The sequence below is a fragment of the Malaclemys terrapin genome, chromosome 20, assembly GCF_027887155.1.
Source record: "Malaclemys terrapin pileata isolate rMalTer1 chromosome 20, rMalTer1.hap1, whole genome shotgun sequence".
NCBI classification, from domain to species: domain Eukaryota; kingdom Metazoa; phylum Chordata; order Testudines; family Emydidae; genus Malaclemys; species Malaclemys terrapin.
This window is the reverse complement of record NC_071524.1, coordinates 1,222,139-1,246,530: the sequence shown is the minus strand read 5'-3', so window position 1 is coordinate 1,246,530 and position 24,392 is coordinate 1,222,139. Positions and strand designations below refer to the sequence as shown.

At 64.0% G+C, this 24,392-nt stretch overlaps 4 protein-coding genes across 5 annotated transcripts in view; 2 read left to right on the top strand and 2 right to left on the bottom strand.

Moving 5' to 3' along the window:
• Positions 1-1,067: 1,067 nt before the first annotated feature.
• LOC128826579 (T-cell-interacting, activating receptor on myeloid cells protein 1-like) lies at positions 1,068-10,439 on the bottom strand. Of its 2 annotated transcripts, XM_054009930.1 has the most exons (4): positions 10,156-10,439; positions 4,575-4,856; positions 1,995-2,130; positions 1,068-1,598 (listed from the first exon to the last, which is right to left on the bottom strand). In XM_054009930.1, the coding sequence occupies exons 1-3, from the start codon at positions 10,346-10,348 to the stop codon at positions 2,000-2,002; spliced, it is 606 nt and encodes a 201-aa protein (XP_053865905.1). In that variant the 5' UTR covers positions 10,349-10,439; the 3' UTR covers positions 1,068-1,598; positions 1,995-1,999. The 2 variants fall into 2 exon arrangements, with proteins under 2 accessions (XP_053865905.1, XP_053865904.1); XM_054009929.1 differs by having other exon boundaries at positions 1,068-2,130.
• Positions 10,440-13,384: 2,945 nt separating this feature from the next.
• On the top strand, positions 13,385-15,132 carry NDUFA3 (NADH:ubiquinone oxidoreductase subunit A3). The gene is made up of 4 exons (XM_054009849.1): positions 13,385-13,496; positions 14,079-14,153; positions 14,293-14,370; positions 14,975-15,132. The coding sequence occupies exons 1-4, from the start codon at positions 13,481-13,483 to the stop codon at positions 15,064-15,066; spliced, it is 261 nt and encodes an 86-aa protein (XP_053865824.1). The 5' UTR covers positions 13,385-13,480; the 3' UTR covers positions 15,067-15,132.
• A 621-nt stretch (positions 15,133-15,753) lies between these two features.
• Positions 15,754-20,932, bottom strand: TFPT (TCF3 fusion partner). The gene is made up of 6 exons (XM_054009769.1): positions 20,848-20,932; positions 18,855-19,098; positions 17,216-17,286; positions 16,804-16,873; positions 16,407-16,646; positions 15,754-16,258 (listed from the first exon to the last, which is right to left on the bottom strand). The coding sequence occupies exons 2-6, from the start codon at positions 19,092-19,094 to the stop codon at positions 16,130-16,132; spliced, it is 750 nt and encodes a 249-aa protein (XP_053865744.1). The 5' UTR covers positions 19,095-19,098; positions 20,848-20,932; the 3' UTR covers positions 15,754-16,129.
• Positions 20,933-21,078: 146 nt separating this feature from the next.
• The window catches only part of CNOT3 (CCR4-NOT transcription complex subunit 3), a 27,793-nt gene continuing 24,479 nt past the window's right edge, over positions 21,079-24,392 (top strand). Inside the window, 6 exon segments of the mRNA XM_054009561.1 lie at positions 21,079-21,148; positions 21,661-21,840; positions 22,173-22,233; positions 22,507-22,590; positions 23,422-23,519; positions 24,121-24,227. Coding sequence (XP_053865536.1) covers positions 21,670-21,840; positions 22,173-22,233; positions 22,507-22,590; positions 23,422-23,519; positions 24,121-24,227 — 521 coding nt within the window. The 5' untranslated portion in view covers positions 21,079-21,148; positions 21,661-21,669.

The window sequence follows — 24,392 nt, the reverse complement described above, 5'->3', positions numbered from 1 at the left end:
CTTAACTGTGGCAACTGCTGAGTCTGGAAGGTTTGATGTTGCACCTTTCTTTCTCAGCCTGCAAACCTGCCCACATGCAACACGAGCTGTGGCACCGTGTGAGGAGCAGGCGCGATGGGGAACGTCTGGGTTTGCTGCCCCTTGTGCCATAGCTGAGCGATGATGGCGGCTTTACACTGTAACATCTGGTTCTAAGGGGCTTTTCTCAGCGTGTGAATTAAATCAACCAGGTTCAAAAGCAAATCAGAGAAAGAGAAATTCCATCCTGGCCTCCCAATGGGTCACCAGCTGAGAGAGATCATCGATATTAGCCATCAAAACAATAGAAAAAACCCCACTGATTTCCGCCTCACCTGTGTGCCCTGAATGTCGCGGAACTGTTCCGGCATCCCCCGCTGGCCACTCACTCTGGATCCCGCAGTATTTTAAGATACCCCAGTAGCTTAAACCACCCCTTTCCCAGTATCTCACCGAAGATGGCCGTCTGAGAGACAGCTTAGCGCTCTCTGGAGGTAGGGGTATGATGCATGCAGAGACTTCGCCCAGCGCCGGGGCTCTACATGGAATCACGGGACAAATGCACTGGTCCGTACGGAACCAAGAAACCCTGCCCGCGTTTCCCTGCTCCAGCTCACCCGTCCTTGAGGGACCATCTGCGCCCAGGGGGTAGACAGCTAGGGCCCCTCCACCACTGGTTTATCTCAGAGTCCGGGGCGATTCCATTGCAATGGGTGGACACTTTAGGTCGACTACCCTCTTTTGTTAGCCCTTTGACACCCGCCTCGGGCATTAAAGCCCTGCCTGGATGCCTGGTGTGACGGAGGCACCGATCTTAGTTGCGGGGGACTGTGCAGTGCCTGCCATGATGGGGACACTTACATTGTCCCGGTGGTGGCCCTTGCACTAACACTGGGAGTGTGGTACTAACAGGGTGTGAGGGAGGAAGAGCCCGGGGAGACACAAGCTGCCAATCACCAGACACACACCCCCTTGGGGGTATCACACTTTCTTTATTGAGGCCCGGTCCCTGGTCCGTATAACCGGGGCAGTGCCGTATAAATACAGGAGGTGCCGGGCAGCGGTGAAGCCCAGCGCTCGCGGTTCCAGAGGGGGGCGACGTGTGGTACCATCCCTCAGCCCTCTCCCGCCAGCACCTCCCCTGCCCACCTGGGGGGCAGGGCTTGACCAACCACCCCGGGGACTGGGTGAGCTCCCCCAGGGCTCCCCCCACTCCGACTCATCTGCTCTCCCTTTGCCAGGGCGATGGGGGACCCACCCTGAAATCCGGGGCGGCCATAGGCTGGGATGGGGGCAGAGCAGAGAGGTGGTGGGACGGGCTGAGATAGCCCAGGGTGGAGAGGATGTTGGGGGGCAAGCTTACAGTATTTGGGGGGGGCTAATGGGGGAGGGGGAACAGAGAGGACTGGGTTGGACAGGACGGAAGGGTGGTTGGTAGGCTGGGGCTGGGGGGCTCTAAGGGAGAGGGTGGGATAGACCGGGGGGGATGGAGTGGGGGGTGAATTCCAGCAGAGGGGGCTCCATGGAGTGTGTGTGGGGGGCCTATTCCTTCCCCCAGTCGCCTGCGGGCCCATGACGGCCTGTGAGGGGAGAGAGAACCCCATTAGCCACACCCCTGAGACGCCCCCCCCTTCCAGGACAGATGGGGTCTCAGCTCCGTTCCTCCCGCCCTGGAACCCACCCAAACGCCAGCCCTCCCCCTGAGCGTGGGGAGATGCAGGAGAGCACCAACCATGAAACAGACTGGGGGGAGGGGGCAACTTCACCCCAAATACCCCCTGGGAGCTGGGCTGTAGAGGGAAATCGAGGTGGTGGTGCTGGGGAGGTGGGTGCAGGCACCTGTCAGGACTCCTGGGTTCTCTCCCCGGCTCTGGGTGGGGAGTGGGGGCTAGTGGTTAGAGTGCGGGGAGGGGGGCTGGGAGCCAGGAGTCTCCAGCATGGCCTCGTCCCCACCTCCCATGCCAGGACCAACTCACTGGCCTCAGCCTTGCAGGTGTCTCTCCTCCCAGCAGGCCTGGGCTACAAAGAGCAGCGCCAGCAGCAGGACGGCGGCCCCCAGGCCCAGGCGCAGCGCATTGGTCTGGCTGTAATCACTGTCCCCAGAACGCGAGCCTGGGGGGCGGGAAGGAGACAATGGAAAAAACACACGGTTAGAGATCGGCCGTCACCGCTAACGGCCTATGGGGAGAAGGGGGAGAAAATCCACCCACACTGCTCCCACCCCCGCCGAGAGGGGAGAGAACCCAGGAGTCCTGATCCCCACCCCGGGCTTTAACCGCTAGACCCCACGCTCCTCCCAGAGCTCAGAATACTCACCCCTCCATCCATCCCCCCCATAATCCTCCATCCATCCCTTCGCCTACACACCCCTCCGTCCATCCTCATCATCCTCACCTCTCCATCCATCCCCCCAGCCCTCCATCCGTCCATCCTCCCCCAACCCTCCCTCCATCCATCCCTCCGCGTACACACCCCTCCATCCCCATACACACCCCTCCATCCCCATACACACCCCTCCGTCCATCTCCCCCAGCCCTCCCTCCGTCCATCCCTCCCCATACACTGCCCTCCATCCATCCATCCCTCCGTGTACACACCCCTCTATCCCTTCATCCATCCCCATACACTCCCCTCCATCCATCCCTTCGCCTACACACACCTCTCTCCATCCTCACCTCTCCATCCATCCCCCAGCCCTCCATCCATCCATCCCTCCACCTACCCACCCCTCCATCCATCCATCCCCCCATCCATCCATCCCTCTGCGTACACACCCCTCCGTCCATCCTCCCCCAACCCTCCCTCCATCCATCCCTTCGCCTACACACCCCTCCGTCCATCCTCACCTCTCCATCCATCCCCCCAGCCCTCCGTCCATCCATCCCTCCACCTACCCACCCCTCCATCCATCCATCCCCTCCGTCCATCCATCCCTCCGCGTACACACCCCTTGTGACGAAGTGGGGGGTTTTCTTGTTTTCTGTGGAGTTTCAATGGTTTGCATGCAGAGGGGGTGGGACTCAGTTTCCCTGGGTGTTACTGGTTTAACGAGGTGAGGGGAGAGGGAGTGTGTTTTGCAGAGGGCCAGAGAGAGGACGTGGGGACCCAGCCGATGGCCGGGAGGACGGATACCCCAGCGACCGGTGACCTGGCGACCTGGTGACCCAGAGGCCCAGCTGAGGAGATGCAGCCGGTTCTGGCCAGTGGGAGGACAATGGGCTGCAGAGTGAGGACCCAGTGACCTAACCAGACGGTTCCAGCCAGAGGACAGAAGCGAGGAGAGGAGGCCCCGGTTTACGACCCTGTTTACCTGGAGAGAAGACAATGGACAGAGGCGGGGCCTGGGGCCGGGGATCTCAGATGCCCAGCTGGGAAGCAGGGGGGCTCTGGGCTGGAGAGGGGAAGCAAGCGGAGCTCACCTGGATGCAGGGGAGACTGGGATGTGCTGGGCTGAGGGAGGCCAGGCCTGAGGCCCTGAGAGTTTCCTGTGCTGTGTTCAACTCTCAATAAACCCTCCTGTTTTATGCTGGCTGAGAGTCACTCCGGTCTAGAGAACAGGGTTGCGTCAACCCCTTCAGGAGGTGGAGACCCCGGGGGTCCAGAGCAAGTGGACTCCCTGAGGGGGCCCACGGCAGAGACAGACGTGCTAAGGCTCAGAGAGGTGCGGATCCAGGAGGTGGAGGGGCCTGACCCCGAGAGAGAGTGGACCCCCGAGAAGGGCTGTCTCACTAAAAGGGGCACCCCCCACGGACCGCACAGAGCCAAGAGTGGGCATGATCTGTGAGTCCGTGACACTCCTCCATCCCCATACACACCCCTCCATCCCCATACACATCCCTCCGTCCATCTCCCCCAGCCCTCCCTCCGTCCATCCCTCCCCATACACACCCCTCCGTCCATCCCCCGCAACCTTCCATCCCTCCCTCCACGTACACACCCCTCCATATACACACCCTTCTATCTCTCTATCCCCATACACACCCCTCCGTCCATCCATCCCTCCCTCCGCGTACACACCCCTCCGTCTATCCCCCCACCCTCCATCCCCATAAACACCCCTCTATCCCTCCATCCATCTGCGTACATACCCCTCCATCCATCCACCCACCCATACTCACCCCTCCGTCCATCCATCCATCCCCCCAACCCTCCATCCATCCCCCCCACGACCCTCCATGTACATACCCCTCTGTCCATCCCCCCCATACTCACCCCTCCGTCCATCCATCCCTCCGCATACACACCCCTCCATCCCTCCGCGTACAAACCCCTCTGTCCATCCATCCCCCCGTCCACCCATCCATGCCTCTGCCCATTAATCCCTCTGCATACCCACCCCTCCATCCATCCCCCACACACCCCTCCATCCATCCGCCCAGCCCCACACACCTTTTCCATCTGTCCATCTGTGCCCAGCCGCCATGATCCCTGGCCAGTTCCCAGGCAGGTCTGTAGCCAGTTCACACCCAGCGTCCGCTTCCCCCCCAGCTTAGCCCAGTGCACACATGGCCAGACTGATTAACCCTTGAACTGCTGGATGCCGGCCGCTCACTCACCTTGGGTCCGCACCTCCGTGTCATTGAGAGCCAGGTCGAAACGGGTGCCCGGTTCCTCCAGCCCGTAGCGGCAGCTGAAGACCCCACCGGGGCCCAGGGCCTGCTCCTCTGGGAGATTGAAGCCAGCCGGCCCATCGTCCTCCTTGGCTGCGATCCAGGCCAGGGGCTCAGGATCCCCGTCTCGGTACAGGAAGAACCAGCCACCCGGGGCATCGGGGATGGAACAATTTACCCGGAGCTTCCCACCCACGTCCACGAACCGCTCCTGGGTGCTGGGAACATCTGGAAAAGCCAAGAGCCCCCGTGAGATGCAGCTCCAGCCCCGCATAGCCCCGGCTGTACCCGTGCCGGGGCAGGATCATTGGCCTGCAGGGGGCGCTTCCACTAGGGTTACCATACGTTCGGATTTCCCGGACATGTCCGGCTTCTTGGTCCTCAAATCCCCGTCCAGGAGGAAATTCCAAAAAACTGGACATGTCCGGGAAAATAGGGAGGGGTCTTGGGGCCGGGCTGGAGCCGCTGGGGCCAGAGCTGGAGCCGCTGGGGCCGACCGTGCTCGGCCGCTGGCCGGCGCCGCTCAGCCAGGGCCGGGGCCGAGGCCAGGCCGGAGCCACTCATCCGGAACCGGGGCCCGAGCCGAGCTGGGCCAGAGTCGCTGGGACCAGGGCTGGGGGTGCTCCGCCGCCGGCCGGCGCTGCTCGGCCGGGGCTGGGGCCGGGGCCGGAGCCGCTCAGCCGGTGCTGGTGCCCCGGGGCCCAAGGTGAGCTGGAGTCGCTAGGGCCGGAGCCGCCAGCACTGGGGCGGGCTGACGCGCTCGGCTAGAACCGGGGCCGGCGCCCCAGGGCCTGAGCCAGGCCGGAGACGCGGGGACCAGAGCCTCTTGACCGGGGCCAGCCGCCGGAGGGAGCCGCTCGGCCAGGGGGGCCGGACTGGGCTGCGCCTCCTCGCGCCCCCCCACCCACTGCCACCACCCCAGCCCCAGCTTACCTGCTGCCTGCCTGCCTCAGGCTTCCCATGAACATTTGATTCGCGGGAAGCAGGGGAGGGGGAGGAGCAGGGGGCGGAGCTTTCAGGGGAGGGGGTGGAGTTGGGGCGGGGCCGGGCGGGGAAGGGGCGGAGTTGGGGCAGGTCCAGGGCCCCGTGGAGTGTCCTCCTTTTAGAATATTAAAATATGGTAACCCTAGCTTCCACCCACGGACCCCATGGCACCACCCCATAATGCACTGGGGTGCATTAGCCAGCAGCCCTTGGTCCTGGGCCTCTGCAGAGCTCCCACCATGCACTGGGGGTGCATTACCCACCATCCCTCGCTCCTGGGCCCCCTGCAGAGCTCCCACAATGCACCAGGGGTGCATTAGCCACCAGTCCTACACACCCCTCTATCCATCCCTCCCCTATCCCTCCATCTTTCCCCATACACACCCCTCCATCCATCCCTCCCTCCCCAGACACACCCATCTATCCCTCCCCCATTCCTCCCTCCCTTCCTCCCTCAATTCCCCCATCCCTCCCTTACACACCCCTCCATCCCCCCTTCCATCCATCCATATAGACAACCACCCACCCCCTCCATGAACCCTCCAGCCAGCCATCTCTCCACCCTTCCATCCCCACACATGGCTGTCCGTCCATCCAGCCGCCCCCATACCCCCGTGTGACATGGAGCCAGAAAGGGCTAAGCACCTAGCAGGCTATGTGACCCAAATTCAGCCTTTGGGGACATATTAGAGCGTATGTCAACGGCGTGCAGGAGGCTCTGGGGGGAGGGGAGGAGGAGCAAGGACGCAGCGCGCTCGGGGGAGGGGGTAGAACTGGGCGGGAAGAGGTGGGGGGGAGAGGGGGCAGGGGTGGGGCCTTGCGGGAAGGGGTGGAGTGGGGGCGGGACCTGTAGCAGAGCTGGGGGTCAAAGACCCCTTGGCACTTTGGAAAGTCGGTGCCTGTGCACATAACACATTGTGGCCCATCGTGGTCAATAGGTCGAGAACCACGGACCTATATCTTGTTAGGGGTTAACCGTGTAACCGGACGGTTCCTGTCTGTCTCTATGCTCTGCTGATTCAAAGAGCAAAAGGGAATATTAACATTTAGATGGACCTTGGCTGTAACAATGTCCTTGTCTATATTTCTCTTCGCAATTCGTAGCAGATGGTCTAGGAACTGCTTAAGGGATAATTACCTTATACTGCTGAATGCACCTAGTGACCTGTGTCTACATAGAAAACAGGTGATTCTCCTTCAAAGCCCCAGTGCTTCACTGCAGGCTGCTAAGAGGCTGCCAGAGAGCTAGGAAGGGACTTGTGGGCGCTGATCCTGTCGTCTCGGATCTGTTTGAGCTTCACCAGGGGAAGTTTGAGGTCTCCAGCTCCAGTCTGGGGCACCCGGGCCTTGGACTGAACCTACAGACTGATTCTGAAAGAACGTTTTACGACTCTAAAGCTCACATATCCGCGATGAAAGTGACCTACAAACTGTATTCGTGTCTGTACGGGTAACGATCTTTTAACCTGCACTCTCTGTCTCTCTCTTTTCTTGTTGAATAAGTTTGAGTTCAGTTAATAGGAATTGGCTGTGAGCGTGTATCTGGGTAAGATCTGAGATCTGCAGTGACCTGGTGGTGACGAGTCCGATCCTTTGGGATCAGTAGAAGTTTTTATATAAGGAACAAGATTTTCAGTCATCCTCATCCTATGTGAGTGGGAGCCCAGGGCTGGTGGCTTTAAGGGAGCTGTGTTTTGGCGTCTGGGTAACCAGGAAGGTGTTGGAGAAGCTCTGGGTGAATAGGGGATCATCTACCCCATTCTTTGCAGGGTGCTCTGACTGAGCAAACTCAGTGTGACCTCCCCTAGGAACCCGGTCACAACCCCTCCCTCCCTCCATCCCCCCATCCATCCCCCCACACCCTCCCTCTATCCCCCCATCCATCCATCCATCCCCCCACACCCTCCCTCTATCCCCCCATCCATCCATCCCCCCACACCCTCCCTCTATCCCCCATCCATCCCCCCACACCCTCCCTCTATCCCCCCATCCATCCATCCCCCCACACCCTCCCTCTATCCCCCCATCCATCCCCCCACACCCTCCCTCTATCCCCCATCCATCCATCCCCCGACACCCTCCCTCTATCCCCCCATGCCCCACCCATCCCCACACCCTCCCTCTATCCCCCCATCCATCCATCCATCGCCCCACACCCTCCCTCTATCCCCCCATCCATCCATCCCCCCACACCCTCCCTCTATCCCCCCATCCATCCATCCATCCCCCGACACCCTCCCTCTATCCCCCCTATGCCCCATCCATCCCCACACCCTCTCTCTACCCCCCATCCAGCCATCCCCCCACACCCTTCCTCTATCCCCCCATCCATCCATCCATCCATCCCCCCACACCCTCCCTCTATCCCCCCATCCATCCATCCCCCCACACCCTCCCTCTATCCCCCCATCCATCCATCCATCCATCCCCCCACACCCTCCCCTCTATCCCCCATCCATCCATCCCCCCACACCCGCCCTCTATCCCCCCATCCATCCATCCCCCCACACCCTCCCTCTATCCCCCCCATCCATCCATCCATCCATCCCCCCACACCCTCCCTCTATCCCCCCATCCATCCCCCCACACCCTCCCTCTATCCCCCCATCCATCCATCCCCCGACACCCTCCCTCTATCCCCCCTATGCCCCACCCATCCCCACACCCTCCCTCTATCCCCCCATCCATCCATCCATCCCCCCACACCCTCCCTCTATCCCCCCCATCCATCCATCCCCCCCACACCCTCCCTCTATCCCCCCATCCATCCATCACCCCACACCCTCCCACTATCCCCCCATCCATCCATCCATCCATCCATCCATCCCCCCACACCTTCCCTCTATCCCCCCATCCATCCATCCCCCCACACCCTCCCTCTATCCCCCATCCATCCATCCATCCCCCGACACCCTCCCTCTATCCCCCCTATGCCCCATCCATCCCCACACCCTCTCTCTATCCCCCATCCAGCCATCCCCCCACACCCTCCCTCTATCCCCCCATCCATCCATCCATCCCCCCACACCCTCCCTCTATCCCCCCATCCATCCATCCCCCCACACCCTCCCTCTATCCCCCCATCCGTCCATCCATCCCCCACACCCTCCCTCTATCCCCCCATCCATCCAATCCCCCCACACCCTCCCTCTATCCCCCCATCCATCCATCCATCACCCCACACCCTCCCCACTATCCCCCCATCCATCCATCCATCCCCCCACACCCTCCCTCTATCCCCCCATCCATCCATCCATCCCCCGACACCCTCCCTCTATCCCCCCTATGCCCCATCCATCCCCACACCCTCTCTCTATCCCCCATCCAGCCATCCCCCCACACCCTCCCTCTATCCCCCCATCCATCCATCCATCCATCCATGCCCCCCACACCCTCCCTCTATCCCCCCATCCGTCCATCCATCCCCCCACACCCTCCCTCTATCCCCCCTATGCCCAATCCATCCCCACACTCTCCCTCTATTCCCCATCCCCCCATCCATCCATCTATCCATCCATCCCCGCACACCCTCCCTCTATCCCCCCATCCATCCATCCCCCCACACCCTCCCTCTATCCCCCTATGCCCCATCCATCCCCACACCCTCTCTCTATCCCCCATCCAGCCATCCCCCCACGCTCTCCCTCTATCCCCCATCATCCCCCAATCCCCCCACACACCCCCTCTATTCCCCATCCCCCCATCCATCCACCCCCCACACCCTCCCTCTATCCCCCCATCCATCCATCCCCCCACACCCTCCCTCTATCCCCCATCCCCCCATCCATCCCCCCACACCCTCCCTCTATCCCCATCCATCCATGACCCCTCACCCTCCCTCTATCCCCCATCCCCCCATCCATCCCCCCACACCCTCCCTCTATTCCCCATCCATCTATCCATCCCCCACACCCTCCCTCTATCCCCCCATCCATCCATCCCCCACGCCCTCCCTCTATCCCCCCTATGCCCCATCCATCCCCACACCCTCTCTCTATCCCCATCCATCCCCCCACGCCCTCCCTCTATCCCCCCATCCATCCCCCAATCCTCCCACACCCTCCCTCTATTCCCCATCCCCCCATCCATCCATCTATCCATCCATCCCCGCACACCCCTACCTCTATCCCCCATCCCCCGGTCCATCCATCCATCTATCCCCCATCCATCCATCCCCCCACACCCTCCCTCTATCCCCCATCCCCCCATCCATCCCCCCATACCCTCCATCTCCCACCCCTCCATCCATCCACCCACCCCGCCACACCCTCCTTCTGTTTCCCATCCATCCTATAGACATTCACATCTATACAAAATGAGCTGAGAAAATGGTGCCCTAGAGGGGAAAGGCCCCTTGCCCCATTCCCCACCCCCCTGAGCCAGCCAGTCCCTGTCCTGGGGCCGGATGGAAGCTGGCACCCCCTATAGGGAAGAGGCCCCATGCCCCATTCCCTGCCCCCCTGAGCCAGCCAGTCCCTGTCCTGGGGCTAGATGGGAGCCGGCGCCCCCAGAGGGGAGAGGCCCCATGCCCCATTCCCCCCACCTGTGACCCTGAGCTCCAGGGGGTTGCTGGAGTTGGACCAGATGAAGGGCTCGCTGGTGGTGTGATAGTAGCAGGTGTATCTCCCCACGTTGGCAGCGCTGGCGTTCCCCAGGTGGAACTCGGCCGTGGGGGGGTCTCCGCGAGGCGCCCGCTCAGTCCAGAACTCCCGTGCCCGGTACAGCACAAAGCTCATCCCGCATACGGAGCCCAGCACCGGATCGTCCAAGTCTGGCCAGCCAAGACCTCCGTGCCAGGGCTGACAGCGATGGACGGCTTGGGGTAGCGATCTGGGCCTGGCACAGGGGAAGCAGAGTGTTGGGGTGGGCTATTGGGTACCCCAAGCTGGGGTGGGGGCTGTGGGGGGCAATGGGGAGAGTTCGGTATCCTCCCACCTGACTTGGACCCATGGGCCCATCTACCCCGGTATCCATCTCCTCCCTTCCCCCCCGAATCAGAGCCAACGGCCCATCTACCCCAGTATCCCATCCCTTCCCTTTCCCCCAAATCAGAGTGACGGGCCCATCTACCCTGGTATCCAGTCCTTCCCTTCCCCCCAAATCAGAGCAATGGGCCCATCTACCCCAGCATCCCATGCCCTCCTGCCCCCGGATCCGATCCCCAGGACCATCTTCCCTGGTATCCCGCCCCCTCCCTGCCCCTGGGACCAGACCCTCAGGACTCACCACTGGTGACGTTAGCAGGGTCGCTGAGCGGGGACTCCACCCGCCCCCCGGCCGCGTCCCGGTTCCAGTAGCCGCAGCGGTACCCGCTCGCCAGGGCCGACGCTGGGCAGCAGGAATGTCACCTCCAAGCCCTGCGCCGGGGCCCGCTCCTCAGCCACAGGGCCTGGTGTGCCGTCCCGGTGCAGGGTGAACCAGCCTCCCCCGAGCGACCCTGGGGCAGAGCAGCGAAGCCGGATCCCCCCTCGGCACCTGCGGCCCGGTCCCAGACGAGGACGGCTTCGGCAGGGCTGGAGACACAGAGCGAGGGGGGGGAAGTGAGGCCTCTGGGTGACCCCCGAACAACCCCCCTTCCTTCCCCCCTTCGCCCCTCACCCCACCTGAGCCCCCCATACACACAGCCCCTCTTTCAACCCTACCCCTCACAGCCCGTGCCTTACCCTGCCCTCTCCCCTAGAGCCCCTTCCCTGCATTCCCCCACCCCACCGAGGGGTCTCCATGGGCCCTGGATGACCCCCTTCTTGATGGCCTGTACAGTCCTCATCTGCTCTGACAGAAATAGAACCCAAGAGTCCTGGCTCGCAGCCCCCAACCACTAGACTCCACTCCCCTCCTACAGCCGGGGAGAGAACCCAGGAGTCCTGGCTCCCAGCCCCACTGCTGTAACCACTCAACCCCACTCCCCTCCTACAGCTGGGGATAGAACCCAGGAGTCCTGGCTCCCAGCCCCCAACCACTAGACTCCACTCCCTTCCGACAGCCAGGGATAGAACCCAGGAGTCCTGGTTCCCAGCCCCCCTGCTCTAGCCCCCTTCCCAGATGTGGGGCAGGCAGCGACACTCACCGACAGTCAGGAGCAGGACTGGCAGAGTCACGGCCATGGTGGGCAGCCGCGCGGCCAGCGATGGGGAAGTGGCAGGGCTGGGACGGAGGCACCAGGACGAACCCAGCTCTAGGAAATGAGCCACCGGCCACAATGGAAAAACTCCACTTCCGATTCTGATGGGGGCCCAAATGCTGCGGGGGGGGGGGGGAGGGAGGCTGCACCTCTGTTACATGTATTACAGTAGTGCCAACCAACCTCAGGGGCCCTGTCGCGCCAGGCGCTGCACAATCCCCCCCCCCCCCCACACACACACACACTGAGCTTAGGGCCGCACAGACCCCCCCACACACACACACAGACCCCCCCACACACACACACTGAGCTCAGGGCCTCCGTTGTGCCGGGCACTGCACAGTCCCTCACAGACACACACACTGAGATCAGGGCCCCGTCACGCCAGGCGCTGCACAGGCCCTCACACACACACACACAAACCCCCACACACACATTGAGCTCAGGGCCCGTCGCATCAGGCGCTGCACAGACCCCCCCCCCACACACACACACACACTCACACTGAGCTAAAGGCCCATGTTGCACTGGCGCTGCACAGACACCCCCCCCCCCCCACACACACACACACATTGAGCTCAGGGCCCTATCGAGCCGGGCGCTCCACAGATCGCTCCCCCCCAGACTGAGATGGGGGGGTCCCATGGCACTGCACACCACACAGACCCCGTGCCCCGACTGAGATCAGGCCCTGTCGTGCTGGGCGCTGCATGGACACAAAGTGAGGGGCACTCCCTAGAGCTCACAGGTGAATAGACAAAGGAAGGACTGTTCTCCCCATTTCACAGATGGGGAAACTGAGGCACAGAGCAATTCAGTGATTTGCCCATAGGGGGGGAGGGTAGAGCCAGGAATTGGACCCAGGTGTCCTGAGCACAGCACTATGCCTTACCAAGACCAGCCTTAGGCTACCTTGCACTAGCCCTGCCACCCAGCCAGCCCTGGGAGGGGAGTGTGGTCTAGTGGTTAGAGCAGGGGGGCTAAGAGCTAGGACACCTGGGTTCTCTCCCTGGCCCTGGGAGGGGAGTGGGGTCTAAAAGTTAGAGCAGGGGGGCTGGGAACCAGGACTCCTGGGTTCTCTCCCTGGCCCTGGGAGGGGAGTGGGGTCTACTGGTTAGAGTGGTAGAGGGGACATCTCCACCCCAGAGCCAGGAAGGGAACCCAGAAGTCCTGTGCCCACTTCTGAAGCGCTGGGGACTGAGGCCGCTGGGCAGGGAGCCTGGCCACCCCCCCACGTTTCCAATCAGACCGGCTCTGAAAGTCCCCGCTGACTCAGCGGAAGCAGCTGGGTGGTGGGGAGGGGGTTTCCCCTGGGGGGTTCCCTCTGGGGAGTGGCGCAATGGGGCGCTGGCAGGGGCACTCAGCAGCCGCTGCTGTGGGGCCGGCATGTCTCCGGGACCCTCTCAGCCCCCCCAAACTGCTGCCCCCCATTCCCAGCGGGGCGGGGGGGCTGAGGACTTGCCTCAGCTCCTCCTCCCCGCGCCCCGCGCCCCACCCCTCAAATCCCAGTCTGGAGGGCAGATCCCCCAAGAGCTGTTATTGGGGTTCGGGTTTGGGGGGGACCCAGGAGTCCCGGCTCCCATCCCAGAGCCGGGCTAGTGGTTACGGAGGCGAGGGCGGGGCTGGGGGCCAGGACTCCTGGGTTCTCTGCCCGGAGGCGGGCGGGGCCAGCGGCCCCACACTACAAGTCCCAGGCTGCCCGGCCCGGCCCGGCCCGGGGTTTCCTTCCTGGGCGGCGGGAGGGAAGATGGCGGCGCTGAGCAGTGGGTGTCTCCTTCATGGGGGCAGGGAGCCCGGCCTGCGCTGCCCCGGCTGGGGGGTCTGGGCTGGGGGGGGGCTGCCCCGGCTGGGGGGCGAATGGGGGGGGATCTGTGCTGGGGGGGGATCTGTGCTGGGGGGGCTGCCCCAGCTGGGGGGAGAATGGGGGGGGATCTGTGCTGGGGGGGGCTGCCCCGGCTGGGGGGGGATCTGTGCTGGGAGGGGGGGGCTGCCCCGGCTGGGGGGCGAAGGGGGGGGGATCTGTGCTGGGAGGGGGGGCTGCCCCGGCTGGGGGGCGAAGGGGGGGGATCTGTGCTGGGAGGGGGGGGCTGCCCCGGCTGGGGGGCGAATGGGGAGGATCTGTGCTGGGGGGGGATCTGTGCTGGGGGGGGCTGCCCCGGCTGGGGGGAGATCTGTGCTGGGGGGGGGGCTGCCCCGGCTGGGGGGAGAATGGGGGGGGGATCTGTGCTGGGAGGGGGGGCTGCCCCGGCTGGGGGGAGAATGGGGGGGGATCTGTGTTGGGGGGGCTGCCCCAGCTCGGGGGGCACATTAACCCTTCACGCTCCGTTCTCCCCCCACCCCCCCAGAGATCGGTGCCTTCCTGAAGAACGCCTGGGCCACGGAGCCCGTCATCACCGTCTCCTTTGCCATCGGCATCCTGGGTGAGTCGCGACCCCAACCCCCCCAGTGGTGCAAGGGGGCTGGCACAGACTGCCAGGGGAGAGCGCCCCCTGCTGAACCCCCCCTCTCCCTGGTGCCCGCGGGGCTGCGCTGACGCTCTCCGTGTCTCTCGCCCTGCAGCCGCCGTGGCGCCGCTGCTCAGCCCCTACACGAAGTACTCCGGCATGATCAACCGCGCGACGCCCTATGTGTACCCAGGTGAGGGCTCCTGGCCATGCTGCCCCCGTGGGGCCTGGCCCCCTCCTCGCTAGCTGGGAGAGGTGCCAGGCGCTGCACTGGGGCATGGGCTCTGCCCTGACTGCAGGGGAGAGCTCCCCCTGTTGACCCTCCCCTCTCCCTGCAGCACAGCGCCCCCTAGTGCTGTGCCGGCTAGTACTGACTGCGGGGGTGGGGAGCATGCACCCCGCTGAGCCCCCTAGCGCTGCCCTGGGGCAATGGGGGCTAACACTGACTGCCAGGGGAGAGTGCCCCACCCCACTCCCTGCAGCACAGCATCCCCTACTGTGGGCCCCTCTTCCCCACACCAGGGCAGTCAGATCAAGTCTCGGCTGGTTGGTTCCCCCAGCTGAGCCTCATGGCCACAAGGGGGCGCTGCAGCTTCAGGGTGCACCTTAGGCAGCGGGTAGCAGCTGGGCTATTGGTGGTGGGCCCCTGACCCCTCAGGGAGGGGGTGAGCCCCCACTGACTCAGTGCAGGGGTGGCTTTAACCCCTTCACCTCTGCACTGTCCCCTGGGGGAGCCCCTTTACCCGCCCCCCCCCCCAAGGGATCCCTCCCCCTAAGCCGCCTCCGCCTCTCTCTAGTGCCCGTGCGAGACGACGGCAACATGCCCGACATCCCCTCCCACCCCTGCGACAAGGAGGGGCCCAACCTGGAGTGGCTGAAGAAGCTGTGACACCCCCAGGGCCCTGGGGAGTTGGTCGCCGTGATGTGCTGGCTGCAGAGGGAGCCTTCCCCCAGACCAGGGTTTGCCCCCTGCTGGCTACAGGGGGGTTTGGCTCTCTCCACTTCCCCCCATGAATGTAATAAAGGTTTTGACTTAAGGAACCAGAGTGTGTGTCACTCCCGGCTGGCTGGGTTAGTGTTGCTGGCACCCCCTGCTGGAGGGACAGGGCTGTGCGGCCTCTGTTAGTGTCACTGGTGCCCCCTGCTGGCTCTGTTGTGTCCCTGTCCCTGCTCGAGGGGGAGACTTGAAGCATGCACAGCTGCTGCCCTCTACGGGCGAACAGGGGAAATGCATACTTGCATGCACCTTTTAATGGCACTAAGCCGCGGGAGAGGCAGTGCAGGAGAGTCCCACTGCTCGCTTGCTCCCGTACCCACAGACCATGCAGTGTTTATTAAAGCTTTGCTGGGGCTTATGGGGGAGACACAGGCGGGGGGCCCCATAGAGAATCAGGGACTAGAATGCTGGTGTCCTGACTCCATTTATTACTAATTAGGGGGTAGCAATGACAGTCCCATCAACACAGGAGCCATGGGGCTGTGCAAAGAGCAAACAAGAAGATTAGACCCCACTCCCTGTCCAGAGTCAGGGAAAGAACCCACTGCCCTATACCCTCCCCCCCCCCCCATTCTAACCACTGGACCCCACTGCCCTCCCAGGGACAGAACCCAGGCATCCCCACCCCCTGCTCTAACTCAGTACAGCTGAGTTCACTCAGTCTTTGTTCACTGTGGCCCAGGCCAGCGTCTCTTTATTTCCCTGTTACGTGACCTGCCTTGCTCCGCAGGGCTTTTAAGCCTGAAAGATTACGGCAGGAGTTTTATCCACCCTGGGAAACCTTCTCCCAGCCAGCTGGGGGCTCCCCACGCTGTCCCTGCTTGGCTGTCGGTCCCGCAGCACAGGGGACTGGTGTACAGGGGGTTAACCCTCTAGTTCACAGGGAAGGGCTGCACCCCTCCTGGTTTAACCCTTTGAGGGCCGGAGCGAGGGGCCGGGTCAGTTTCAGGAGGGTTCAGTCAAAATCAGCGCAGGCCCCGGGGCTGGAGAACTTGGGGTAAGGGAGGAGCTTGTCCCGGGGCCGGGGCCAGCTGGACGTAAGTACGGCATCCTGGTCGCAGGGGAACTCGTCCTCTTCTTTGAGCTGGAGGGGGGAAAAAGGGGTCAGACCCACAGGCCCATCCAGCCCAGCACCTGTCCCGAGCCATGGGCCCATCTAGCCCGGTATTCTGCCCCCCACCCACTTCAGCCCCATGTAGCTACCCCCCAGGAGAAAGGGGAATGGCCGGTACCTGTGCAGGGAAGTCATCTATGGGGAGGAGGGCAGGGGCCAGCCGCCTGCCCCTCTGTTCCTTGTCCTCACGCCCGTGCCGGCGACGCTTCTTTCCAGTGGGGGTTTCCGCCTGGGATGGGCTCTTGGGCTCTGGGCCAGCCGGTGGGGGGCCAGGGAAGCGCCGGGGGGTCTCCTTCTCTGGAGGTTCGTTCTCAGTATTGCCTGGGGTGGGGGCTTCTGTGCTGGGGCTGCCTTCATCCTGGGGAGGGGGGAACAGAGCCATTCAGCGGGCTCCCACCCAGGGCTCTCTGGAGCCGAAGAGGGCCACAGTAAAGGGCCGGCTTCTCTTGACAGCTCCAGAACAGAATCTGCCCCACTCCAGGGAAGGACCCCCTAGCGGGGAGAGGGGCTCCTACCTCTAGGACAATGGTGAGCTGGCTCTGTCTATAGTCATCCCCGTAGGAATCCAGGACCCTCATAAGGAATCTATAGGGGGGACAAAGCGAGATTGACATCAGGGCCCTGTCACACTGGGCCCTGCCCAGAATCACTGAGATCGGGGACGCCGAGCGCGGCCGAGACCCAGAGTTGCCGAGATGCGGGCCCCGTCGGGCCAGGCGCTGCTGAGACCCAGAGTCGCTGAGATCGGGGCCCCATCGCGCCGGGCACTGCCCAGACACAGAATCACTGAGATTGGGGCCCAGTCGGGCCAGGTGCTGCCCAGACACAATGTCAGTGAGATCAGAGCCCCATCGGGCTGGGTGCTCCCTGGAAACGGAGTTGCTGAGGCTGTCACGCTGGGCCCTGCCCCCATCCCCAAGCTCTCACCTCCTCTCCTGCTTGAGCCGCCGCGTGATCTTCTGCACGTGGTGGAGTCGGTTCAACACCCTCTCGTTGACCTGGAGCCGGGGACGCAGACACATCAGGCCGGTAACTCACCCAGGCCGGAGCCTTCTCCCGCAGCACCCCCCACCTCTGCCCAAGCCCCCTCGTCCAAGGGGTCACCCCTTGCGTAAGATGCGTCTTGCGGGACTGTCCAGGGGCTGAGTGTTCCACAATGCACCCCTGTGTTCACAGCCCAGCCTGACTCAGACAAAGGCTCGCGAGTTGCTTTAATGTGTCTCCTTCGCAGCAGGAGATGCAAACACGAATCTAATGAATGGTTAAGAACAGAGATTGGTTAACCAGGCTGCTTTCGCTGTGTTATTAACCAGTGATCAACTTGCCCTGTTATTAATTTCTTTGCTGTGCGAATTATCTATAAAGCAGATCGTCCTACAGTTAGTGGAACAAGGAATTCACACTCTTTTGGCTCCAAGGATCACTAATTAGGGTCCGAGGATCACTAATTAGGCTCCTGAACCTTTTCAAACAATTCAAACCCACTTCAAACAATTGAATAACTGCGGCAACTGCGTGCCGATGTGACTGTGTAGTGTAGATGTGGCCTTAGCTAAGAAAGAGTGTGAGGTCTCCTTCCTTCCTCCCCCTCCCCCTGGTCTCTCAGCTGGAAAGGTTTATCAAGGGGGAGCTGACACTATTCAAAGGAGGGGCAAAGACCCCATAGGAGCCCCGTCTCTCCCTGCCCATTGCATTCACCGCACCCGAGAGGACAAAGGAACCAGCCCATTTGGGGGTGGGGGTCCCGGCCTATAGAATTCAGTCAGCTGGAAGCACGCGGGGAAAGACTTTGCTTTGAATCTAACTGAGCTGAAGCAGGCACTAGAAAGCATTTTGATCCCTTCATATCTCTCTCTCTCCTCGTAGTTAATAAACTTGTTTTATCTACTCCAGGGGGCAAAGAGAAAGCGTCTGGTAACTTCACTTAGCACTGTGAGCTGGTGTATGTTGTTCCCTTAAAGGAATAGTGGAGGGAGTGTTTCTGACCAGGAGAGGGCAGCGCAGCTGGGATTGAGGATGCATTGGGGGCATAATCAGGGCCGGTGAGAGCCAACTGGCTGGCCGGATGCAGCACACGAGCGTCTGCGGGCAACTGGCATGCTGGGGGCAGGTTGAGAGCCAACCATGCCTGGCTACAGCAGCAGGGCATTTGAAGAGCACCCCAGGTTACAGGGAAGGGGTGACAACTGCTCCCTGGTTTGGACTGTACCCAGCTATGCCACCGGGGAGCCAGGGGTGCTGGGCCCATAGAGGGCAGGCCCAAGATCTCTGGGAGATGTAATGAATGGGGCCAGGGCCCAGAGAGGGGATGGGGCCCAAGGCCCACTGAAGGGGGACAGTGGGTACCCTGGGTTGGTGGAGCAGGGGTTGGTGGTTATGAAGGAAATGGGATGGGATGGGCACGTGTGGGGTGATGATTTAGGGATTAGGGCTGGGCCATCTCTTAGGGCGCTATGGGCCCCGGGGGGTGGTGGTTTAGGGGGGGAGCCAGGCCGTGGCCAGTGGCTCAGGGGGCAGGGCCAGGTTTGGTCCCCAGCCCTGGATCCAGCTCCAGCCCGCGCGGCACCTGCTCGATCTCCTTGCAGCGCCGTCCCAGCGCCTGAATCTTGCGGCGGCCCAGCTCGCGCTGCCGCTGCTGGCTCTCCTCCTCCTCCTCGTCCTGCAGGTTGTCCCCGCTCAGCCCTCCGTCCACGAACTCCACCTCCGTCTCCAGCTCGCTCTCCAGGATGTTCCCCCCGAAGAGCGGGGGCAGCGCCAGCTCCGAGCCCGGGGGCACCGAGAACTCCTCAAAGCCCACCCCGGCCATGGCGCTGGGGGGGTGGGGAGAGGGGAGGGCAGCAATGAGATGCGGACAGAAAATGGGGAAAACGGGGTCTCCCCAACCAGGTGCTGAGCTGTGATCCCCCGACTCCTCTGCTGTTAACACCCCCCACTAGGAACCCATTCCGCTTACAGGGACCCACCTTCCCCTTCTGCTAACACCCCCCCAGGGGCTCGACCCCCCCCCCGCTGCTAACACCCCCCCCCAGGGCCTCGAGACCCCCCCCCGCTGCTAACACCCCCGCCCCCCAGGGCCTCGACACCCCCCCCCCCGCTGCTAACACCCCCGCCCCCCAGGGCCTCGACACCCCCCCCCCGCTGCTAACACCCCCGCCCCCCAGGGCCTCGACACCCCCCCCCCCGCTGCTAACACCCCCGCCCCCCAGGGCCTCGACACCCCCCCCCCGCTGCTAACACCCCCGCCCCCCAGGGCCTCGACACCCCCCCCCCGCTGCTAACACCCCCGCCCCCCAGGGCCTCGACACCCCCCCCCCGCTGCTAACACCCCCGCCCCCCAGGGCCTCGACCCCCCCCCCGCTGCTAACACCCCCGCCCCCCAGGGCCTCGACCCCCCCCCCCGCTGCTAACACCCCCGCCCCCCAGGGCCTCGATCCCCCCCCCGCTGCTAACACCCCCGCCCCCCAGGGCCTCGACACCCCCCCCCGCTGCTAACACCCCCGCCCCCCAGGGCCTCGACCCCCCCCCCCGCTGCTAACACCCCGCCCCCCAGGGGCTCGATCCCCCCCCGCTGCTAACACCCCGCCCCCCAGGGGCTCGACACCCCCCCCCGCTGCTAACACCCCCGCCAGGGGCTCGACACCCCCCCCCGCTGCTAACACCCCCGCCCCCCAGGGCCTCGACACCCCCCCCGCTGCTAACACCCCCGCCCCCCAGGGCCTCGACCCCCCCCCCCCCCGCTGCTAACACCCCCGCCCCCCAGGGCCTCGACACCCCCCCCCCGCTGCTAACACCCCCGCCCCCCAGGGCCTCGACACCCCCCCCCCCGCTGCTAACACCCCCGCCCCCCAGGGCCTCGACACCCCCCCCCCGCTGCTAACACCCCCGCCCCCCAGGGCCTCGACCCCCCCCCCCGCTGCTAACACCCCCGCCCCCCAGGGCCTCGACCCCCCCCCCCGCTGCTAACACCCCCGCCCCCCAGGGCCTCGATCCCCCCCCCGCTGCTAACACCCCCGCCCCCCAGGGCCTCGACACCCCCCCCCGCTGCTAACACCCCCGCCCCCCAGGGCCTCGACCCCCCCCCCCGCTGCTAACACCCCGCCCCCCAGGGGCTCGATCCCCCCCCGCTGCTAACACCCCGCCCCCCAGGGGCTCGACACCCCCCCCCGCTGCTAACACCCCCGCCAGGGGCTCGACACCCCCCCCCGCTGCTAACACCCCCGCCCCCCAGGGCCTCGACACCCCCCCCGCTGCTAACACCCCCGCCCCCCAGGGCCTCGACCCCCCCCCCCCCGCTGCTAACACCCCCGCCAGGGGCTCGACCCCCCCCCCGCTGCTAACACCCCCGCCAGGGGCTCGACACCCCCCCCCGCTGCTAACACCCCCGCCCCCCAGGGCCTCGACACCCCCCCCGCTGCTAACACCCCCGCCCCCCAGGGCCTCGACCCCCCCCCCCCGCTGCTAACACCCCCCCCAGGGGCTCGACCCCCCCCCGCTGCTAACACCCCCCCCAGGGCCCCTCCAGCTGCCAGCACCCCCCCCCGAGTCACACCCTCCCTTACCGGGACTGACCCCTCCCGCTGCCAGTGCCCCCACCAGGCTCCCCCCGTTCCCCGACCCTGCCTGCGGCCGACGTCCCCTCCCGCAGCGGGGGCGGGGCGCAACCGGGCGCGCGCTGATGACGCCACGAGCGGGGAGGGCGGGGCTAGCGCGAGGCGCGCTCGTTAAAGGGACCGGGGGGGGTGGGGGCGGGAGGCCCCAGGAGCGCGGGGGGGGGGGGGGGGTGACGCCATCGGCGCGCGACGGAAGCGGGGACTTGACGCACCGAGAGCGGAGACTGGGGAGTGGGAGGGGCGCGAGCAGGTAACGGGCGGCGCGCGGGGGCTGCGGGGCCGGGCTGGGGGCAGGGGGGGCTGCAGGCGGGGAGGCAGGAGCGGGTTGGGTGCAGTGGGGCACAGATATGGGGCAGGCTGGGGGGAGTTGGGGACCCCTGGGGTGCTGATGGGGGTGCAGGGAGGAGCGGTTGGGGGGCAGGTGGGGCATGGATATGGTGAAGGAGAGGAGTGGGGCTGGGGGCAGGGAGGAATGGTTGGGGTGCAGTGGGGCACAGATATGGGGCACGCTGGGGGGAGTTGGGGACCCCTGGGGTGCTGATGGGGGTACAGGCAGGAGGCGGGGTTGGGGGCAGGGGGAAAGGTGGGCTCACCAAAGGAGGCCTGATTCAGCCCTGCTGGGGCTCTGGGTGGGGTCAATAGGTGGCCAGCGGGGTGGGATAATCCCTAGGGCAGAGGGTGTCTGGGTGGGGTGTGCGGAGAAGTCGCCCCCACTCCAGGCTCTGCTCACCTCCACACCCTGCTCTTGCCTCGCCGCCCCAGACCTGAAGGATGTCTCTGGCGGACGAGCTGCTGGCCGACCTGGAGGAGGCGGCGGAGGAGGAGGACAACTTTGTGGATGAGGAAGATGAGCCGGCCATCGAGGATGTGCAGGAGGAGATGCAGCTGGACCTCAGCGTCGACTCGGTCAAGAGCATTGCCAAGCTCTGGGACAGCAAGATGGTGAGAGATGGGGCCTTTCCCCTCTCTAGGGGGCCACTAGTTTCCATCCAGCCCCAGGGCAGGGACTGGCTGGCTCAGGGGGTAGGGAATGGGGCACGGGGCCTCTCCCTTCTAAGGGGTGCTGGCTCCCGTCTGGCCCCAGGCAGGGGGCGGGCTGGCTGGCTTGCTTGGGGGCAGTGAATGAGACATGGGGCCTCTTTTCTCTAATGTCATGCTGGGGCATTGAGGTCAGCCCTGACTAGGAGGGGAAAGCATCCCCTGCTGCTCCCCTTTCCCCCACTTGCTTCATCTTTTCCAAGTACAGAAGAGCCTGCTGTGTTTTCTCTTGGCAGTTTGCGGAGATCATGGTGAAGATCGAGGAGTATATCAGCAAACAGTCGAAAGCCACAGAAGGTACTGGATCGGGGATGGGGTGTGGGAGCGCAGCTAACCTCTCTGCTCTGACTGCAAAGGTGGTACCATCAGTGTCACAGCACCTCCTAGCATTGGGATCAGCACTGTCTGTGTGGAGAGAGCGCCCCCTACTGAGCCCCTGCCTTGCTCCCTGCCGCACAGGGCATTGGGCCCTTCCCTGACTCCTGGGGGAGAGTGCCCCCTACTGAGCCCCTGCCTTGATCCCTGCAGCACAGAGCCCCAGTGAGATCCTTACGTGCGTTCTCTCCGCAGTGATGGGGCCGGTGGAGGCGGCTCCGGAGTACCGAGTCATCGTTGACGCCAACAACCTGACGGTGGAGATCGAAAATGAACTGAGTGAGTGGCTGCCTCGTGACGGGCGTTGCTAAAAGAGACGCATGTGGGGGGTGGGGGCACAGTGTGTGTTTGGGGGTACAGGAGGTGCTGTGCAAGGGAGGGGCTCCATCTCCTTTGGCTCGTGCTCTGCATGGCTAAGTCAGGGAAGTTCTCTGGCCTGCTTTGTGCAGGAGGTCACATCAGATGGTCACCGGGTCCTTTCTGTGAGCCTACAGAGTGCCTGCCCTAGCAAGGATGCACTCCTGGCATACACAGCTCTGCTCTCCGCCATGTCCGTGACTGGAGGAGGTCCCCAGCGCACGGCCCAGCCATCGGGGGCTACGCCGCGTGTAGTGGAGCTGGCTGACAGACTGCCTCTCCTTGCTCTGAGTCGGACTGAGAAACCAAAACTTCCGATTTGGGACCTTCAGCTTGCAAGAGCAGAGGACAGGAAGCAGAAGGGTTAATTCTGAAGGAAGCGGAGGCTGTGTGGCCTTGTGGTTAGAGCGCTGGGGACTTGGGAGCTGGGTTTATTCCCAGCTGTGCTGCTGGCCTGCTGGGTGGCTGTCCCTCGCTCTGTGCCTCGGTTTCCCCATCTGTGAAATGAAGATAAAGAAGGGCAGAGCGGTTAAGTGCCGTGAGATTGAGTTTGTGAAATAGCCAGGTGGGGTAATCCCCAGCTCTTGTCTATGTGCAGCCGTACAGGGCCTGGCTGGGGACATGCAGCTGCCCTTCTAGGGTCCGGGGGCTTCTGCAACAGAAGAGAGGACCCCAGGTGATTTCCAGGGCTGCTCCCCAGTAACTAACAGGGTGGGGTCTCGTCCCTTCCCCTCCCCCTTTGTGTCCCATCAGACATCATCCACAAATTCATCCGGGATAAATACTCCAAGCGATTCCCCGAGCTGGAGTCCCTGGTTCCCAATGCCCTGGATTACATCCGCACGGTCAAGGTGTGTGCTGCTAGTGGTGGGGTAGGAGGGATGAGTGATGGGCATAGGGGAGGGCAGATGCATGTTAGGAGGAGGAGGTCTGGGGCTGGGCACGGGGCAGTGGGTGAAGGGCAATGTGGGGGGAGGGCAGGAACTGAAGGGGGCAGGGGGGAGGAGAGCAAGCACTGAACATCCAGGTGCTTGGGGTGACCCAGACCTCCGAGTTGCTGGGGGTGGGTGGCGACAGGACCGAGGGTCTGGCTGCCAGGGGGTGGGCACTGAAGGCGCAGATGGGGGTGGGGGAGGGAAGCCAGGTGGTGTGGGCATTGAGGATCTGGGTGATGAGGAGGTGGCACTGAGGGTCTGGTTGAGGGGGGTTGGGCACTGAAAAGCCAGACCTGGGCGGGGGGGGTAGCTGGGTAAGGTGGGGGTGGGCACTAGGGGTCTGGGTGACCGGGGGTGGGGGGGAAATAGCCAGGGTTGGGCTCTAGCTGGGGACCTGCTGTCTTCTGCCATCCCCCTGCCTTGCGGTGCCCTTGGTGCTGTGTCCGGGCTGTGTCCATGTGTCTGTCCCAGCCCTGCTGACTGACCCCCTGCGTTTGTCTGTGTCATCCCCGCGCAGGAGCTGGGCAACAGCCTGGACAAGTGCAAGAACAACGAGAACGTGCAGCAGATCCTGACTAACGCCACCATCATGGTGGTGAGCGTCACGGCCTCCACCACGCAAGGGTACGTTGGGTTGTGCCTCCCCCCCCCCACACACACCCCTTTTCCAGGATCCCTGCCCTGCCGTGGGGGAGAGGCAGGACACCAGGCTGCAGGGGCCCCCATCCCCAGTTCCCCCACCTGCCACTGTAGTGTATGCTGATCCTGCCTACCATGTGGGTGGTGGGA

Coding starts and splice junctions, on each gene's coding strand:
- TFPT (XM_054009769.1), bottom strand. CDS start 19,094: ATGGCCGGGGTGGGCTTTGAGGAGTTCTCGGTGCCCCCGGGCTCGGAG. Junction 17,287..18,854: donor GCTGCAAGGAGATCGAGCAG/GTGCCGCGCGGG, acceptor CCCCGGCTCCAG/GTCAACGAGAGGGTGTTGAA. Junction 16,647..16,803: donor AGCTCACCATTGTCCTAGAG/GTAGGAGCCCCT, acceptor CCCCCTCCCCAG/GATGAAGGCAGCCCCAGCAC.
- LOC128826579 (XM_054009929.1), bottom strand. CDS start 10,348: ATGAGCTTTGTGCTGTACCGGGCACGGGAGTTCTGGACTGAGCGGGCG. Junction 4,857..10,155: donor CCTGGAGCTCAGGGTCACAG/GTGGGGGGAATG, acceptor TGGCTTTTCCAG/ATGTTCCCAGCACCCAGGAG. Junction 2,131..4,574: donor CACGGAGGTGCGGACCCAAG/GTGAGTGAGCGG, acceptor CCCGCCCCCCAG/GCTCGCGTTCTGGGGACAGT.
- NDUFA3 (XM_054009849.1), top strand. Junction 14,154..14,292: donor CTTTGCCATCGGCATCCTGG/GTGAGTCGCGAC, acceptor CTCGCCCTGCAG/CCGCCGTGGCGCCGCTGCTC. Junction 14,371..14,974: donor GACGCCCTATGTGTACCCAG/GTGAGGGCTCCT, acceptor GCCTCTCTCTAG/TGCCCGTGCGAGACGACGGC.